The sequence below is a fragment of the Solenopsis invicta genome, chromosome 12, assembly GCF_016802725.1.
Source record: "Solenopsis invicta isolate M01_SB chromosome 12, UNIL_Sinv_3.0, whole genome shotgun sequence".
NCBI lineage: Eukaryota > Metazoa > Arthropoda > Insecta > Hymenoptera > Formicidae > Solenopsis > Solenopsis invicta.
This window is the reverse complement of record NC_052675.1, coordinates 13,274,577-13,295,055: the sequence shown is the minus strand read 5'-3', so window position 1 is coordinate 13,295,055 and position 20,479 is coordinate 13,274,577. Positions and strand designations below refer to the sequence as shown.

The following is a 20,479-nucleotide window of genomic DNA, read 5'->3' as shown; positions in this document are numbered from 1 at the left end:
TTCTTCAATTTATTGATGTTTGATTAACATAATGACATAATAAGATAGTAATATCAAGAGATAAATATATTTCAGCGATCTAAAGTTTTAACATATTATGTTTTTCTCTCAATGTTATTCAAAGATGGGAAGATGACTTGTGATACAGTTAAACCCACTTCAATGAATGGCAAGTTTTAAGAATTATCATACGCATATGTTTACATGAGCAAGACATAACAGTACTTATAGTTCCGATATAAACCAGCGCAAGAACCACCGAAGGAAGCTCGTAAATCACCCAGAATTACGTTAATTAGCTCGACGCGCGCATTCACTCGTGGACAAACTTGTCTAATTTTTATAATCACCATCGAGTGTTGATTTTTGAAAATCAAAAACCGGTGTAGCACAAGCAACTGCTCGTATCTCTAGCAGACAGAAATGGGAGTTCGAAACTCTAGCCAGGGACCTGTTGCGGATGATCCTACGATCAGAAATATGCCTGGACCCTCGAGAAATACATTCCAAAGGAAAGGTTCGTGGCAGGAGGGACGAGAAAAGAAATGGGAATCGAGAAAAGGAAAATTTTGTTATGGCTTGGTATACAAGTTCTTTTAATACAATCTACTAATAAAATACATTGGCGCACAGCGTTCATAATAATAACTCTACTCGTATCGTAATAATTTTTCATGATAAGTGAAAAGTAATCTAAGATAAACCGAAACAGAAATAGATAATATCTACTGCGTAATTATCAGGGCGAGTGCAACAAGGGGAAATTGTTTCGATAGCGAAGACGGTAATGATGAGAGTAATTCTAATTGTAATAGTAGATGGAGTGGGAATAATTTTCGCGATATAACAGGGGAATATTAAACAAAGGAGGAGGCGCTCATTAGAAATTGACGCAAACCTTCGTGCACTGGCAGCAAGGCTAGCTGGAAAATGGATCAAAGAAGTCGCAGATTCAAGAGACGCGCAGAACGACGGTGAGAGTGAAATGGATGGGAACGCGAGATGAAGGATTCGGATGAGTAGAGGAAGGAGCGGGGATGAAGAAGATACGCCGGCACGCATTCCGACCGTTCAAAGGACCTTTCGTTCGGAATGGACCTGAGCTGCCCTTCGCTGCTCTCTCCGGAGGGCCGTATTGTCCGCGTCGGACCATTCGCGGCTGGCAGCACGAGGGGCCGGAGAGGAGGCGGGGACGGATTGGGGGAGGTAGTACCGCGGAACCCCAGCAGGGCACCCAACTTAACCTCTCAAAGTAAACGGTCAAACGCAACCAAATCGGAGTCCACTCACCTCGTAGCTCGTTTCTGCGGCACTGTGCTCCGATGATGTTTCCCTCGTCATTCACCGTCACGACCACCGTTGTTTGTAGGTATCCCAGGGCACTGTCGTTAATATCACTATGATAAAATATAACAATACATCGCAAGTGTCAAAACACCCGGGCGCCCTGCGCGCTGCATCGTTCTGCGTTCGTTTGAAAAGTAATCCACGGTGCGAACCCAACTCCGGAATTTGCAACACAAATTCTGACTCGATCTTCTCTGGGCAACTACGTTGCCCGTTTGCCCTTCTATTTTTCAGAATTACGCACTGCGTTGTTGTGATAAACGATTCCTCACACACATGTATACTGATCGCCACGGATAAGACGCGAAAAATGTAAGGCCATGGGGACCGCGCGCTCCGCTTCGAAGCGGTAGATAAGTGTGGCAAACGCCGACCGAGCGATGCGTTGCCGTTTTGACCTGCCTGCAAACTGACCAATCGTCGCGCAGGTGGCATCCCGCTGGTCCCCGCTGGTCCCTGCTGGTGGTAGGCGCAGGGGAAGGGACCCAACCACCTGCCGCGCGACCTGCTGGAACCTGGAACAAAATCAATCCGTTACAGGCTCCAGGTTCGCTTGAACATTCCAATAGCCTGCCAACGCTAACTGGTTGTTGGTAATGTAGAACTACATCTTTTGGATAACTGATACTCAGTCATTCAACATTCTGAAACATTGTTATTGAAAATAAAGTACGTGTTTTTATATAACACAACACACACACAAATAAGTTTACACTCACCTAATAGATTCAACCATCTACTTCCGAAACTTGGGACAAGATTTTCTTCCGTGATGTTGTTCTGTGTTTATTTTAACGATGGTCAGTTTATGCTGATTGATTGTTGGTAACATAGAACTACTGATGGTACTCAATGAACGATAGATGGTGAATCCAACGTTCTGAAAACATTATCATGGAATGACTATAGTTTCTTAGGTTTACAATGATGGAACATTCACGGCTGAAACTATTAATGAGGTTTTCTTCGTTGCCAGTTACTGATAAAATCTCTCACATAATAACTTAATACGTTAATTATATTGTGCACAAGGCAGCGCAGATCACCAGCTTAAATCTTCATGTCTTTTAATATAAGAGACACATTAACACTTTGTGTTTGTCTAACCGAGACATTTAAAAATGTTTTCCTTTATCAATTACTCTTGAGGAAACAAAATACAATTTTGATATTATTAGTATTATCAGTATTGCGGAATATACTTATATTAAGGAAGATTAAGATATGAACATTGTTTTATCAGTGATACAATTCAGAAACTCTATTCACTCCATAAGTGGCGTAATGATGCTTGTGTATAATAATGCTGCATTAATTACTCAATACTATTTATTGCTATGTCAAGCATCGTGATCGTTGTGATAACGCCAGGAAAAAACCCGTTGCGTTTGAAGATCTTTATCGGTTCGATATATCGCACGGCGACTCCGACGTGGGGAAAATATTACGGACCTCATGCGTAATGCTTCAAGGCTGGCATAGGTACTTATTGTATCAAGTCTCGTTAACGGAGATGTTCATTCACTCGCACCGGCCAGATGACCAGTATGGCTCGTGTAACTCACTGCCGCTGTCGCGTCCTGCTAATCTCGCGCGTTAGGAAAGTGGCCGGAAAGATCAACGGACTTGTTAATGATATGTGCCTGAAGCATCGGTTTTACATCATGGAAACGCAATCGATGTGTCAGCTCGTTTGACAACGATGGCGGCGCTGGTTCGTCTTAAACGCGGTAGCGTCCAGTTGAGACACGCGGCACTCGAGGTCAAAGGTACGTGTGCCCTCAATCGACTTCCTTTGGTAACGAGTTTCCGGAATTTTCAATGCGTTATTATTGCGGCACAACTACGGAGATGATTAATAAACGATTTGCGAGGCTCTGTGTTTCTCGAGTTAAAGGAAGTGAATAACTTATTAATTATTCATTCAGAATGTTGTAAAACGACGTAATATCTTAGTTACATGGAAGAAACAGTTTTGCTGAAGTATCTAAAAATTTAATTAAACGCAGTTCAGAAAATAATATTATTGGACTCTCAAAATAGTAATGTAGGATGTTTAAACTGTTTGCTAGTATGTCAACATTTTTTGTAGTCATACTTATCATCATTGTTGAGCATCCTACATAAGTAATTTGATAGTTTAACAAAATTATTTTTAAATATGTATCTACCTAAATTTTTTGAAACTTCAACAAAAAACTGCACAGAAAAGAATTAGTATCAAATCAATAATTCATTGTTTCATATAAAAACACGAATGTAAAATCTTCTTGAAAGAATTTATATTTTTAAACAAATATAATTTGTGTACTTAAAGAAACAAAGTTTCTTCATATAAACAAATCATGTCTATTTAAAATTTAATTTTTTTCAAAAATATGAAACAATAAATGTTGTTAATTTCATACTAATTTTTTTCTGCGTGATACAAATTCTTCGATTCTTCAGTTAATGTGGAATTAAATTTTCTATAATTGGAAACCTTAGGATTATGATCAAATTCGAATATTGGAAATATTGGAAATTAGGTTTAGTGTTAGTATATCTTATACTTGTCACAAACGCTAAAGGTCTTCGATTATACATGAAATTAACATTATCTGTAATTTGCGTGAGATAAATTAGTGTTGGGTCAAAGAAAGTATTGAGATCATTAGTTCACACTGAAAGAATTAATAGCATTACGCGTTCATTGTCTTGTCGAAAAGTCAGCTATTTGCGTTGCATCATCGTCGAGCCAAAGTCGAGGTCACCTGTAATATACTCGGAGTAATGGAGAGATAGTGCGCGAATCAAACACCAGGCGTGATAAGAGCGAGATGTCGCGGTCGATTTCATTATTTTTGGCTTCTGTGAGATGGCAGACTTCGTCAAGAGAGGTAGCGTGCAGTTCGTTAAACGTGGCAGTTGTCAACTAAAACTCGCTGCGCAAGAGGTTCGAGGTTCGTCAAAATTCTAATCACCGTAACTAATTTTATTTCTCACATTGCGCACGCGAGATCTAATTATATTTCACACTGTTGCAAGGCCAAATTTTATATAAAGCAACTCTTTATCGATACTGTAGATCGATACTACTTGTATATGATAGATTTATACTTTATTTCGTGTACTATAATTATTTATCTTTAGAAATTAATAAGGAAGAATCTTTTTCAAAGTTGCGTTTAAATTAAATATTGTGACAGTGTTGTATGAAAGATAAAACGTATAATTTAATATAATTGGGCGACGTTATGATTAATATCACTTTATACTTTATAATAATATATTTTATAAATGTAATTTTATACGTTAAGTACCATACAACATTAGTGTTTTCTATATTTAGATATATGCATAAATTTATAATTTAACGTCATCGAAATGTTATGATTAATGACACTCGTATTTTGTAATATACATTTTATATACAAATATTATTTTTATACGTAAAAAATCAGTCGACACAGAACCTTTTAAATTTAGAATTTGTACGCAGATACTATCATACCAGTCGTTTGAGTAAGTTATCAAAATCAAACATTGCTGTGCTCCGACGTTTAAAGACTACGATAATGGATATGTGTACATACATACGTATACAAAAATTTCTTTTGTTACTATTATTGTACCTTTTATTTGCCAAGAATGATAGAAATTCTGTGAAAATTGCTAGTTTCGCGGTGTCTAATTAGTAAGACATTAACATTTTTATATAATAATTTTTTACAAAATAATTTTTGATAATAAATATTCGATAATAAGATAATTATATAATTTTTATGATTTGGTTCTTTTTATTTACTAACTCGACATTATTAAAATATTTATATGTAATAATTCTTATCAAAACAATATTGTGATTAAATAATCTTTTTAATGTAATTTTTATTTTTATATAAAATATATAAACTTATTGCCACAAGTTTTTAACAATTTTTACTGGGGTGATTCGATCGAATTGATCGCAATTATTACGAAGCTATCACGTAATCATATTATTATTTGTTAGCGGCTGTACGAGCGCGACACATCGTCGCCGCGCTGGTCGCAGTTGGATTTGCGCTTTGCGGCGCCGTCGAAGTCAGCTCCTCCGTCGCACTGCTAGCGAATCAGAAAGACAATCATGCCATCATCGACACATCTTGGCACTGCGATATGCTGGTCAATATCACCAGCCGTAATCGCACCGAGGACTTTGAAATTATATTCATGGAGGTACACGTACATCTATTCATTTTACCTCGCTGAGTCGGCGTTACAATATGATTTTTTCCACTTTTGTTTAGCCAACAAATTTTTATTTGCCAATATGAAAGCAAACTAAACGGAACTAACGCTAAATGTGTAAAGCTTTGTTTTGCATTAATTTGAATTACCAAGTCTGCGCAAATAGTTCCAAGAAGTGGGTGCATATAACAACAGTGGAAAACAGTTATGCCTCGCAACGTTACGTTGCGGAATAGCAGATTTATAATTCGTGTTACGAATGACAGCTGCCACAGGAGGAGCGAGCGGAATCAATTATGCGCGAGGCATTCTTATGGGGACAAGTCGCGGGCCCGATTCTGGGAGGTTGCCTGGTATGGGGTCGATCCGGGCCCTCCATGGTGTTCTCACGTGCGGTTCTTAGCGCCTGCTTAGCGTCTCTATTAGTACCTGCAGCCTGGCGCGGACCGTCGCACGTCGCGCTTCGGTTGTTTCAAGGATTATGCACCGTAAGTCAGCGCGCAGACTTTATCGCCATCGCCATCTCACCCAGGCGACGCGATTTTGCGTAGCGTCGTAAAACACGGCGCCGGCGTAAAGCATTTGCGCGAGGATCATTGCGACATCCTCTTTTGCAGGGCGCAACCATGCCTGCTGCTCACATGTTCGCTATGACCTGGTTTAAGAGCAATCATAGAAGCTGGTACTTCAGCTGCTACGCAGGTATGTTGAAGATTGCGAACGAACGCGGCCGCATTTTAATGAAAAGTAAAGAGCGAACGAGAACAATGAACCCTTCGAGCTATTCATTAGTACGTTTTGTAGTATAAAAACGGATGTGGCGGCACATACTCTACGACTTCTAGGATATTCTTAAAAGTATTCCACTGAACGTTTCCCCGTTGCTACATGCTCCAACTGATTACTCGACTAATCCTAATTCCCATGATTTAAGCCGTCAGCGTGGGTTATTGTCTCACCGGATGGCTGGGCACCGCGGTAGTGCGAACATTCGGCCGCGACTCTTTGTGTTACGGTCTAGTTCTTTTGGCACTCTGCTGGTACTTTGCTTTCGGCCGATTTGTTAAGGACACGCCAAAGTCCTATCAGCACGACACAACTGTAAGTGTGACTTCCGATCTATTTAGCGAGCGCTTGCGACACTCTCGGAAGTTTATCGAAGTGGTCTGACGTGCTAATTAGTAGTCTGATAAGAAATCATATAATTGAAGGCTTCTATAATATACAGTCTCTAGAAAACTTCCGTTCTCTAATTGCTATATACCTGTGACAAACTTGTCACACGACTGTAGCATTGACTTAAGATTTTTTCCGCGTGCAGGCAAAGAGCAATTTTTCTGCATCTAAAAATTTAATTAGATACAGATTAGAAAATAATTTTATATTGGATCGTTAAAATAATAATTAGGTCGCCCAAGTGTAATGGTAATGCTGTTGCAAACAGTTTTGACATTCTATAGCAACTGACAAGGGAACCTCACGAGATGAGAATTTTAGATTTTAATGAAACTTGGCGTAAATGTAGAAGAGGTAAATTCATGAATTTAGAAATTTTTAGTTGTTACTAAAAAACGGCAGCAACTAAAAATTTTTAAATTTACTTTCTTATTTATTTTCTTTACATTTATGCCAAGTTTCATTAAAATCTGAATCTTTTACTTTGCGAGGTTCCCTTGTAACTTAAACATCTGATATTTTTTAAATGGTTCAACATAATTATTTTCAGATCTGTGTTTCAAAAAAATTGTTCTTCTCTCTGTGTGTACATATACCTAGTTTATAAGGCGATTTGTCTTTGATGTAAATACTCTTAAGATGAGTAATTAAAATAGGCGGCAGTGATACCATGGGGAAAACTGTTGAGATCCGTACCCGTCTGGGCGTCCGCAGTGGCGACGATGGGTAATCAATGGGGCGATGCGACGCTCGCACTTGGCATGACGAAGTACTTGAAGCTCATTTATGGATTCTCTACAGCTAACGTAAATTGAAATTTATAATTATTCCATTACTATTAATTATTAATTTTATCTACTATTTAACAGTAAAAGAAAAGAGCATACCGCAAATTAATCAAAGTGAAATAAAACATGTGAAATATCAGAGTATGAATAAAGATGTAAGACAAAGAAAGGGAAAAGACATAAATTTTATACTACGATAAAATGTTGCGATACAAAATTCGGTTAGAGGTATAGTTCCAATATCGATCGATGTTACTCGTAGGTCTCGCCTCGTTACTAAATTGTGATTTCAATTCAGGACTCGGTGCTGACCACGTTACCTCACATCGGTCACTTCATGGCTGCGCTGACCTGCGGTCTTCTGGTAGATCACGTCCGCGAATCTAAAATAGTTTCCACGACCACGGCGAGAAAGTTGGTCGTTTACACAGGTACGTTACGTGTATCCCTGTAAATGGCAATACGTATACAACGCGTGCAAGAATTCTAACCGCTTTAATAGTCGAGTTAATTTACATAAAAGGAGATAATTTTTTCGTTTTCTATTGTTAGCAAATAATCCAATGAAAGTGGACAAACCTTAAAACGTTTCAAACGCTAAAAAATAAGTACTGTGAAAAATTTATGGGAAATTCAACAATGTTATTACAGCCATAGAAAAGTACATACGCGGTGTCGGTGCGTTTTAGATTACTCATTTCATGCTGCGAGGTGAATTGATTGTTAGTGTTACCTTGCCCTGAGAATAATAGCTCGCGAGATCTCATTACGATAATTGAAGATGGAAAGTCTCAAACGCGTTGAGTAACAAGCTAAAAGGCTTTATATCCCATAGCGCAGCGAGAATATTTTCCGTAACGGAAAATGACGCCTCTCTCTGACGCTCCTTAGTACTCTCGTTAATACCGAATTGAATTATGATCAGCGCACTTTATCCCCGCGGCCCTCCTCTTCGTCGCCGGTTACGCCGGCTGTCAGGCTTTGGGTGCCGCCTGGCTGGGGATAGCGGCCCTCCTCGTTTCCGGTACCGCACCGGCCGGTGCACTCGCGGCCATAGCCGATCTCGCACCCGCGGAATCGCCGGCTTGCGCCGCGGCCGCGTGTGCTCTCTGCTCCACTCTGGGCGCCGCGGGACTGCTGGCCGCCAATTACTTCGTCACCCAGGCTCTTCATGGCTCCGTAAGTCGAATTACTGCGTCGAACGCGGACGCGCGCGTTGTCCGCCCGCGCAAACGTAACGCGTTATTCGTACGTCCGCGAATGCTAAATGGACGTCGGATTGCGTAACGAGAGAATTTAGCGACGTGACTTTCCTTCCACTTTCTACGTTTCGTGTAAATCGTCTCTCTTTCTCTCTCGTTTCTTTCTACCTAAATAATTAATATTATTAAATATTAATTTTTTTGCGCCTTATTCGCATTATTTTCAATTTTTCAAAAAGAACGCGTAACACTTAATATTTTTAAGTCTGAAGTACAAGGTAAAACTATTTTGTTGAAACAGTTAAAGATGTAGTTGGGTATAGATATGAGAATAATTTTGTTGGATTATGAAACTGCATGATAATTACGAAGGACTTCTATGATAAACAATGCTGCAAAAAGTTTTGACATTCTAATCGAGCGGTAAGTTTAAGCATCTTACACAAGGATGGGAAGTCGTTACTTTACTGTCACTATACCGCTACTTTTATTTTTTTTTTTATAATAATTTGATTTGATAATGTTTTTACAATTTTTTATAACGGTAATGATAACATCAGGGTTGGAGAACAATCACTTTTGAGCAAGCAACTCGTCGTTATTATGCATTACTCATTGAAAACAGTAACTTGTTAGTTGACTCGTTATGTAATGAACAAAAGTACAGCAAAAGCATTGCAAAAGCAACATGTTATTTTGATTCATTGCAAAATGAGCAAAATTATAAATTAGTATTTTTCAATGAGTAGCGCACAATGGTAACGAATTGATCATCAAAAGTGATTATTTCAATCTTGGCCTCACCATTATCGAAAATTGTAACATTATTATTAAATTGTAAAAAGAGTATTATAATAAAGTAATAACGGCGTTATTTATTAATTGTAACTTAATTCTTATCTTTGATCTCTGGTCCTACATTATTATAGTTTAATAAAATTATTTTCAGTTCTATATCCAGTGAAACTTTTTGATACTTTGACAAAATCGTGTTGTCTACATTTTTTATTTTTCTTATTTTATTCTTTAAAATTTTTTGTACATGAGAAATTTTTTAACTTTGATATAAATGTTGAAAAATATGTAATATTTTGTTTTTATATTTCTTCCAAAAAAAAGTAATTATCGAGATTTGCATATTACAGGTTTCATGTAATACGACTGTAACGACTTATGATATTATTAAACAAAATTTCTCTTCAAGTTTTAATCCTGTGTTCGACTTTAAATTCTAAATCTCGCGTTTGCGATGCGCCGACCGTTTCAGATCGCTGGCTCTTGGCGATTGGTGTTCGGTGTCGCCTCCGTCGTCCTGCTGACGACCGCTGCGGTTTTTCTGGCACTCGGCAAAGGCGTTCCGCAACCGTGGATTCCATCCGTGCCGAGACCGCGGAGTCACGACGTAATCTACGAGCAGGACGCGCTAGAGCTCGATCACGAGGACGTGGGCGTGCAAACCGAGCCCTTTGTGCCCTATGCGCTCGAGGATGACATCGAGAGCTTGAAGAACGTGCCTCGCTCGTCGTCCATTCATTCGAAGATCTCGGTGGCCTCCAATTAAATCCCGTGTGCCCTCGCGCCAATACGTTGTGCTATTTCCATATTTCATTTTGCGCCAAGGATATTCTATCCCTCTCCTCCCTCTCCTCCCTCCCCCCCAGATTATCGCGATAAGAAAAACGATGTACAGTAAATATATTGCAAATGCACACGCGATTAACGCTCTGAATGTATATAAGGCTTAAGAGTAAGAATAAAAGTTTATACGATTATGACCGATTGTTCTCGAAGAAAATGAAATCCAAAAGTATTTTAAAAAACTGAATATCAAACTTTTTTATCGGGATGTACTTCTTATGGACGTGTTTAATGTTGCTATTACGAGTTGTCGTTAAATTTCACGAAACTGGGATTACTCTAGATAAAATCGTTGCGAAACAATGCCGTGAATAATAACAGGTAGATTCGCCGGCTGATATAAGATAATTCGACTGGTAGAAAGTCGATAGTTGATAAAAATGTCGACGCGCGCACGGAAATTCGAGGGACATGACGGGACAAATGTCTGGTAAGCGTCGCTTTTGTCTCGGATTACTCGCTTTCGACCATTGTTGGAGCGGCCGCTTTGCCCCATCGAGGATATCTCGTCGCGATTTTCTCCGCTCGCGTTATTTCCTAGCTCGTCGCATACAAATCTATGCATTACGCGCGTTCCTGCAAGGCCCCGCGACGACTTTCTATCTTCGGAGAAAGAGCGGGATACACGAGCCGGCGGATGTGGCGGGCGCTCCAATTAGGTAATCAGGTAATCTTACGAATCGACGCTGATCCATCGCGAAAATGCACCTACGCCATTGCGCATACACGGAATACCGGAAGACGTGTCCCCGACCGCTGTCCGTGCTGCGGCGAGTTGTCTCTCCGCGTCCCAACTTCTAACCACGGCCTTTCAAATGCACGCGTGCATATCCGGCGCGAGTGGAAAAATCAGGACACTCTTTGCAGACCCGCGCGGAAAATAGCCTGCGCCGTTCGCCGTGAATTGAAACATTTCGCACGTTACTTTTCACACCGGAACTCGTTCGATCGGCATTCTCGAGTGGAGCGTTGAGTCAATGTTGGCATTGCGATTACCGATGTGTGTGTTTTACTTCACTTATCAGTAACTGGCACAGTACTGTTTCGTATTTTGTATAAACAAAGCTTTGAGAATTTCGGAATAAGATTGTTTAACTTTCTTTTTTGAAATGTCAATGGAATCACACTGTTAGAAATGTTTGCGATTTCACAACGCTTTTACTACACACGGATTCAGTAAATTTCCGATACTTGTAGGGTATTTGTTTAAAATTTGCGAATTTACATAATATTTATATTTTACGGTGAAATATTGTACTTTTAATACAGTTCGTCAGAATTAAGATATTTATGTTACAAAAACACAAAAGTTTTTTTTGCAATATAGTTATTAAAAAAAAATAGTGTTAACAACGACGACAACGCCCGTTACTAAATCTTCACTTTAAGAAGGTATGTGTGTTCTATTATATTATAAAATTATTACATGTTTTTATAGCGGTAATGGACAATTAAGGTGACTGAAAAAATGTATAGGCTATAGGTGACATGCGTTTGCCGATTTTATCAACAAATATTAAATTATAAAAATAATAAGTAATGGGACATGTATGTTCATTGAAATATAAAAAACAAAATGCGTACTAATAAAATTTATAAATTTATATACATGATTTTCTTGGAAACAAAGCAGTGAAACTAACACAATTTGCAAGATAAAAGCGTTGTAAAATTACAATAAAAATATTGTAAATCACATCAAATATTTTGCTTTAATCTTACAAGAAGTTTGTATTAGATAAAAACTGCTTACACATTTCTTATGTGATTTCACAACAAAAAATTCTAACAGTGCAAATGATCGAGCGATAATCGGCAATGATACCGAAGTGTCAAACTTTAATTAGTCTTGTCAGACAAACTGAATTGAAGTAATTAAATTTTAATTTATCTGACGAACATTAATGAGCTTGTTCCCATTAATGCTTTTTTAACATTCAATTGATTCGTCTTTTGTCGCGTTGCCACTTGTGCAAATCGAACGTTCACCGAGCAGCAATTGTTCCGTTTCTCACGTGTTTCTCTTCAGATACATACGCGTGAGACATTTTGCGTCATGTGTCGCGCGTAACGCTTTTTTCGACAAAGAAGAAATTCGCTCGCAGACAACGGGCGGGATCTCCGAATGCGTGGAAATCACGTTGCGAGATGGCATGATCTACGCCCTCAGCCGCATGTTCGCGCGTAAGTTTGCCGCGTAGAGAGACCCGACTGGGCAGGAGTGTCGCAACGCGCGACGCTAATTACCGGCAGTAGACGCGTTACTATTCTTTCCCGGTAACGCCGACTCTCAGGGACTTATGAAATGAGTTCTCACAACACAACGCCTTGGCGTCTAGCGTCCGACTCTTTCTTTATTTCGATGCGTATATATATCACACTAGTCTCTTACGTAACGCCGTATTTACAGTCGTAAGCAGGGAGTACGCTAGAGATGCCTTAGGATCTAGAGCTTTCGCTGGTGCTGTTTGTCGCGTTTAACGGGGAATTATCTCGTAGGAGAGATTTTGAATAATCGCTTAGGATAGATGCACCGGCGATTGACTGCAACAAATGCTTAATGTACCTTTTTCGGTTTCTAAAAGGTTGCACGAAAACCTGTTTACACCTATGTAGCTTAACTTTAACCTTTTCGTACTTAACTTTTGAAGAAATAATTATTTATGCCTTACACATTTTACTAAAGGTTCTTAAGATCACTGATTATTAATATGTGTAGTCAAAATTTCAAAATTTAAAACCTCTGGAAAATGAGTTTACCTCAAATTTTCAACAAAATTTAGTATGTTTCCATGTTTGATCCGCCATTTTTTATTTTAGAATTTTTACTGCTGATTTAGCAATTATCAGTACAATCTCGAAAACCTATATATACATATATAAATTTATAACAAAATTAGCATTTTGATCCGCCGCATTAAATCCGCTATTTTAAAATTATTTTTTCTTTTTTCTTTTTTGATTTTTTTTACATAGCTCTTACGTAGAGCTTGAGTAGAAAATGAGAAAGAAGTCGCTATCTTTATTTTCGTGAAAGATATGGATTTTTGAAGGAGACATGTATATCCCACCTGTTACGAAAGAGTTAAGCTCAATTTAATTTTTCATCTTTTTCTAATCCTTGGAATGAGAAAAAGATAGAAAGTAAATTAAAACTAAATTAAAAGTTAAGCGACATTGTTGAAAACGGACGTAAAAAATATATTTATCAATATTTAATTTAATATTGTGAGAAAGCAGATTTGATAAATATGTTTATTGAAACTGCTTTCTCATAATATTATTACAATGTAATTAGAAATTAAATAATAATGTTATCTATTGGAATGTCATTCACTGATGATTTTATTTCAACATTCTTTCCTCATTGTTAATTTAAAACGACATTATTTTGACGTGAATCCCAGCAGCGTGAGAAAAATTTTATGCGATACCTTACAGATAAAACCTGCATGAGAAAATAATGTCTTCACAGATAGGAAAGAAATTTAATTACCTAACAATATTTCTTCTTAGTCGATCAAACACTGATGCACCTATTCTAACGCAACATAAATATGCGCGTCAACAGATGTTGGGAAGCTATCGTGCAGAAAATCGCTCGGCTGCGCAGCAACGATTTCCCTTTCGCGAAACCGATTCGATTCATTAACGACACGAATGCGTACGTTGCGTGTAAGACATTGGTCCTTGCACACGGATGGACATATCCGTTTGTCCACTACAAGAGAAAAAAAGGTTACCGTTGACGTAAGCCGCTTCGTCATGTTTAAATATATTACCGTGCGAATTCGATTCCGTTCTAGGATAATTAGTAATGGTAATAAAAATGACGTATTAAAAAGAAAATATTGCTGAAAGCAAATTCGTTAACTTCCGTCGAGTTTCTCTCACCTTGTAAAAAAAAGGAATCCTTAACAATTAGTTAAAACTCTACAATAATTTAACTCGTATTTTATACTTGCGATGAGTAATACTTCTTCGTAATTCCTAACTATTTCTAACCCACTCATCGTTGTTATATCTTCTTTCTCATCTCTTTTTCCTCCTCCTCGTCGTCCGTAATAATTTGCACGCTTCTGACTGGACCTGTCTTTCTGTACCTCGATGCAGGCGTCGTGGTAGCCATCACGGTTGTCGGAATCATCGTCGATCGTTCTGTATTAATCGCTAGGTTCACCATTCGCAGCAACAAAGCTTCTCTAATAGGTGCTGGTAGGATTTCTTCCCCTTCGTCAACGTCTTGCGTGTAGAATTTCTGCCTGTACACTCTTTTGGGATATCTGTCTTGATAATCGTCATACTGAGGGTGATAAAGTGGACTCAGAGCTCGTGGGTACACCGGACGTCTCAAGGGTACTCGATCACCGTACTGCGCCTGTTGATCGTACGCGAGTTCGGGTCTCGGAAGCGGCGCTTGATAACCCGCTGGGTACGAAGGGTACGGCTGCTGATCGTACAGGGCATCCTCGAGGAAGCTCTTTGGATATGATAGTGCTTGCACGCCATATTGGCTCACCAGCAGCCTCCTCAGCAACATCTGGAAGTCTCGTCGGCTCAGAGGTGGCGCGATCGGGTTTGGCGGTTCCGGAGGCAACGTCAAGGCGCCAGTTCGGTAACTCGGATATTCGGGTGTGGTCGCCTGGTAGTCCCTGTCCTCAGGATGAGTTACTGTACTAGGAATCGGTCGCAATACTGGCCTGCTCGCTCCTCGCTGCTCGGGGTCCGAATAAATCAACGGTCTCACGGGACGCGGACGCATGTAGTTCATGTTCATTGCGATCCGCGCTTCATCCTCGGGATCGGGTAGAGGGTTCTCTGCCAGGTAATGAACGTTGGGGTCCGTTGTAGACGAATAGACCGGCTGGTGGTTCGACGGAGGCCGTAATAAGAGCCTACCGATCGGTATTGCTCTATAGATGTTTCCGTCCTCATCGAGGTTGCCTTGTTGGGACGGGACAAGTATCCTAGGCGGCAATTCTCGCAGATACTGCTCGGGCTGCTGTCTTACGAAGACAGGCTCGGTGCTCTGTCTGACGTAGTCCCGGCTCTCCGTTGGTACCCTAGCTGTAGAAGTGCGAAGCAAGATTTGTTGGGTTGTCGTGCGCTCCTCCGGTGGAGAGGGTTTCGTCTCCGTCTCGTATACCCGGGAGTCGTCGTATTTCGGGCTGTTGAATCGACCACCTGCTCCCAAATTGTCCTGACGATTGACATAGAACTTTGGTCGTTCCGTGCGCGAAGTAGTGGAGACTCTCTGGAGAACTCGCGATGGAACCGTTGTGGTGAATAAAGGACGTGTCGTGGACAAGGAGCCTCCGTAAACGTCGGAATGATCGTCGCCGTTATCAGCAGCGTCGGAATTCGATTTGGTTGTCTCGTCGTGCAACTGCCTCCTCAAGGTATTCCCTGTCGTGATCTTAGCCTCGTCTTCCTTCTCTACGAAGTCCTCAGAGATCGGCGGGAGGCTGTGTTCAATCGGTCGCTTAGCAAAAATAATTCTTCGGTAGTTACCGCTCTTATCGTCCGTACTGGGTCGATTGATCTGCGAATCTTCGTCTTCGGTGTCTTCTTCGACGATGATCGGTCTTTGTTGCCCATTGATGATGAAGCGTGGCCTGCTTTTTGCCGTGCCCTTCAAGTAGTGTCCGAATATCGTCTTCGGCGTCTCCGTAGTGGTGGTGCTCGTAGTCGTCGTGGTAGTACTGGTAGTCGGTTTCCTCGTTCGAGGAATCGACTGTACCACTGACGGCCTGGTCGACGACTCCGTCGTCGTGGCGTACACGATGCTGGGTCTTTTCGTGGTTAACGTACGGTTGACGCGCGGTATACTTTGCACTACCGACACGTGTTCCTGCAATGGCGACATGGTGGTTGCTTTAAAGCCTGTCCCGTTCGACGAGGAGTACGAGACCCTCTTTATCTCGCCGTCGGCGTCGACGAAACCGAACGTGCCTTTAATGTTGCCCAGAACATCGCGACTCTCGACCTAACAAGGCAAGTATTTATCGTTCAGTTCTTCGCGAAAATATCGCGTAAATCGCCTAATTGTAAATCTTGAACGGACATATTAATCTTTTTATTGTCAATGCAAACGGCATAATCATGAAAAATGAAAGATATTAATTAACCCTTTGTTACATAGTATTCATTGCAAAGGACACTGTTCTCTCCGCAGTATTTGTATTATACGTTTTTTACGTATTTGCAATTGATTTATATTACATATTTGATGTCGTTATATTTCTAAGACTTCTGTGTATAAATGAATAACAAAGGTAATATATAATTACTTTACATTAATTACAGTTAAATTTAGCACCTTTTGTACAAAAAAATTTATGCTGGAATGAAAATAATAATAAACATAACTTCAAAATTTCTATATTAATGTTTTTAAGATTGCTTATTACAAATCTGCATTTATAATTAGCAAATTTTAAATGACAGATCCAAAATGGCGGCCAAAATGATTATCAAGATATGTTGAATTAATTAATTTTGACTTTAGATTTGTAATCAGCAACCCAGAAACTTCCATAAATTAAGATTTATCAAAATACATTCAATAGAAAAATTTGTGCAACAAAGGGTTAAATTTGAGATACATTTAATAAATATAATTAAACTATATGATTTTGCTGTTTATTAAGCAATAATATAATTAAAAACTATTTCAATGATGTTTCTCTCTCTTCAAAGTTTAATAATAATTTAAATTTAGAAATATTCATACATATTACTCAATATATTCATTTAATGTAAGTTCAAAAATTTTATAATTACAGATAAAACCGCAAATAAGATTACATAACAAAATTTCATATAAATTTCTAGTCATAACAGACTTTTACGTTCAAGTTAGTATCGTTATGATTAATGCTGCCATTGGCATTGTTTACTTAACACTCATCGCTATTTTAAATATAATTGGAAAAAAATTGCTCTAGCTAATTAGTATCCGATACTGTGGGAACTTATTGCGTGCTGTAATTTATGGTAGTGGAAAAAAAATAGTAGACGATAGGCGCGGTTACATTACGCCGCGCTTAAGTAGTTACGCACATAATTACCTTGAATGAGCCATCGCCGGCTTCGTACCCATACGTATAAGAGCCGTCTTCGTTCACCTTTCTGATCTGCTTCAAGATCGCCACTTGGTGATCATGATTCGTTTCCGATGTCTGCTGGTCCGTGACGTTCGAGCAGCCAGCGGTCGCCAGGCAGAAGAATGCCATCAGCCATGGCGTCATCTTAAAAGGAAAGATGATATTTTCTCTATGATGAAAAACGTAGTAACGCGAACGCAGATGTGACGCGCGACAATGATATAAATATGAAAAGATAGCGCGGAAAGATGTAATGAACCATCGAATGCACGAATTCCGAAAAGATAAATTGAGATTTCCGCGCGACCGGGGTTGCGCGTTTTTAAATAATTTATTCGATATCAACATATTCAAAATAGAATACTTTTGTAGTACGCGTTCACGTTCACATAATGATGCACTTGTCACTCTACAGCATTTCGCGTCCTAAAGCGTTTACTCGAAATAAATCTTGAAGATGAATGGGCGAAACATTCGCGTGCAATCGTTCGCCAAGGCGTGCACTTTCCCACGGGGCACCAACATCGACTACACGAAAAAATCGACGGAACGTTTAGATCGAGCACTTGCATTTAGATTGATAGCGACTGAAATTGATCTCTCGCTCTCTTTCTCTATCTCTCTCTCCTTCTCTGCGCGATCGCGGGCACCATGAACACGTACACGCGCACTCGCGCCAGCTCAAAGTACTCGGCGATATACCTTGTTGGAACTGGAAACCATGTTACCGCGGATGCGGTGAATGTTCTTAATACGGCGTGGGGTGTCGGGTGCCGTTATATATAGGGTGACACAATAGCTAACCACCGCCGCGCCCCTTCCACTGCGCGCCGCGTCGCGCCGCCACGTTCAACCTTGATGACCCCTAAACGTTCATTAAGACGCTGGAATACCAAATGACAACTCTCCCGGCTAGTAAAAACGCGAAGCGCCGCGCGCGCGTTGCTACGCCGGCCGCAACGATGCTTCGGCGGATAATACGGCGACAATGAAGGCTCGCGGTTGTGTTTGCTCATCTCGATTACACGATTCTTTCATTTCAAATTGCCCAAGACGGGATTGCTCTAACTCGAAGACACGGGAAAAGTCGGATGATCGGCTACTGTGCAAAGTGGTTGTTGAAAAACGGTTGCTTCTTTTCCTTCGTTAAGCAAATTAGGGTTTGAGTTTTACATGGATCTCGCTGAAATTGCTTTAATTCCATAAGATAGCTATCTTTTTTTTTCTTATTATTAAAATGTACGCAAATTATCTCGTATTGACATAAACTGATTTTACAAACTATTGTTTATAAAACTATGCAGAATATTTTTTTAAAGGATATGTAAACATTTAGATATAATACAAATCAGAAAATAAATTTATGTTGGACCATCAAAATAATTATGTAGGACGCTCAAGCGTGTTAATATTGTTGCAAAAAATTTTTACATTCTAACAATTAACGTTTCATATGAATATTTTAATAATCCAATATAATTATTTTCAATTATCCATGTATTTCAGCAAAATTCGTTCTTTTTACTTAAATATACCTTTTCCTTTTAATTTACAACTTGTGATCTTGGATTTAGAGACCGTTGAAAGTCTGAAAAAAATGACACGGTTTGCGAGGCCCCGAAGAAAGTGCATCGATAATGGCGACGTAAAGGAGCGGAAACGCGTCTGTTGTGGAGGGAATGAGCGCGGTGTTCCTGACAGAATGGAACATACGAAGAAGTTTGGCTTCGCGGGGACAAGTGAAAGCCACGTGGGAGTTGACGGCCAGGCAAGAAGCACACAGTAGTAGACTGTAAAATCTGTAACAATAGTTCCCATAGTGTGCAACACCGGTATTGTGGCAGGTATTCGCTCCACTCTAGGCACTCCCACAGGACAATTATTACATCATGCAATTTCCTCCGGGTTTCGTATTCACTTTTTTGATGCCACCTTGATATGCCTCGCGTTCGTGGACGTATCGGCTGTCTATCTCGCCTCGCGTCGCACGTTTCCTCCGCGAGAGGATCATTGTCTCTCGCGCGGTCTCCCTACCTCGGGGGTCCGCAAACGTGGACGCGCGATTGGCAGACCTATTGAAATCAAAATAATTAAAATATGCAGGATATCCGGGAAAAGTGTACGGAATGCACATCGGGAGTCATTTTAATACTTTCTCTTAGTTATTAACTGTTCGATAAACAGAGTCGGTTTCTTCTTAATTTCTGCACTTATTATTTTTTGATGAATATAATATTATTAAAATTATACGGTGCTACGATAGAAATGATTTCATTGATTGGCAATAATCACTTGTGACGTAGATTTCGTAATTGAAATTAAATTTCTGTCGGAAGAAAATTTGCTGGAAGTTGAATGAAAAATTAGATCTCGTTATCTGTTTACGCTTTTGAAGCTTAATTCACCAAAACACTGCAATTGTGAACGTTGTATAACGCTAATTAGACTTCCCAACGAGTTTTTGCTAAGAAAAAGTCAACTCTTAGTATGTATCTCTTAATATGAAATTGCTATTACTAATGCTATCATAACTATCTTTTACTTACCTTTTTATTGAATTTCCGATTACAATGTATATTATTTCTTTCAAATTATATAATATAGGGGAGGATTGCGTTACACTTAAACTATTTTTTTTATATTTTGCAATTGATGTTGTTCTGGATGTAAAAGTTTGAAATTGTATCTGTTTCAATTACCTATTATTACATGTTAAACCTTTCAGTAATAACAAATTAATAACAAATAGCTTTTCTGTAACATGTTGCGAAACACGCAATTTAGAAAACCATGATTGCCGAAAACGTATCTGTGGTCTCTTAAATCATGTCATCTTCGAAAATATCGAATTTATGAATTAAAGTAATTAAAAATATGAAAAACATTAACTAATATTTAATAATAATTTATTTAAAAAAATGATCAAATATTCAATAATTAATAAATTAAGACAATAAAAAGTTAAAAACATTAAAATAAAACTGACTTAAATTAATTTTTGTAGCTGACG

At 39.2% G+C, this 20,479-nt stretch overlaps 3 protein-coding genes across 5 annotated transcripts in view; 1 reads left to right on the top strand and 2 right to left on the bottom strand.

Moving 5' to 3' along the window:
* Window positions 1-1,770, bottom strand: part of LOC105198204 — a 105,895-nt gene extending 104,125 nt beyond the window's left edge. The window contains exon 1 of the mRNA XM_039456227.1: window positions 1,291-1,770. The gene's annotated coding sequence lies outside the window, so the exon portion shown is untranslated. The remainder of the gene's footprint in view (window positions 1-1,290) is intronic.
* A 1,055-nt stretch (window positions 1,771-2,825) lies between these two features.
* Window positions 2,826-10,550, top strand: LOC105198196 (sialin). 2 transcript variants are annotated; one of them, XM_026137358.2, is made up of 10 exons: window positions 2,826-3,116; window positions 4,056-4,289; window positions 5,342-5,547; window positions 5,826-6,047; window positions 6,177-6,261; window positions 6,494-6,660; window positions 7,392-7,541; window positions 7,822-7,954; window positions 8,449-8,702; window positions 9,993-10,550. In XM_026137358.2, the coding sequence occupies exons 2-10, from the start codon at window positions 4,205-4,207 to the stop codon at window positions 10,284-10,286; spliced, it is 1,596 nt and encodes a 531-aa protein (XP_025993143.1). In that variant the 5' UTR covers window positions 2,826-3,116; window positions 4,056-4,204; the 3' UTR covers window positions 10,287-10,550. The 2 variants fall into 2 exon arrangements, with proteins under 2 accessions (XP_025993143.1, XP_011163150.1); XM_011164848.3 differs by lacking the exon at window positions 4,056-4,289 and having other exon boundaries at window positions 2,829-3,116.
* Window positions 10,551-12,063: 1,513 nt separating this feature from the next.
* On the bottom strand, window positions 12,064-18,350 carry LOC105198198. 2 transcript variants are annotated; one of them, XM_011164850.3, is made up of 3 exons: window positions 18,172-18,350; window positions 17,434-17,613; window positions 12,064-16,214 (listed from the first exon to the last, which is right to left on the bottom strand). In XM_011164850.3, the coding sequence occupies exons 1-3, from the start codon at window positions 18,190-18,192 to the stop codon at window positions 14,382-14,384; spliced, it is 2,034 nt and encodes a 677-aa protein (XP_011163152.2). In that variant the 5' UTR covers window positions 18,193-18,350; the 3' UTR covers window positions 12,064-14,381. The 2 variants fall into 2 exon arrangements, with proteins under 2 accessions (XP_011163152.2, XP_011163151.1); XM_011164849.3 differs by having other exon boundaries at window positions 12,064-16,349; window positions 18,172-18,349.
* Between the last annotated feature and the right edge of the window lie 2,129 nt (window positions 18,351-20,479).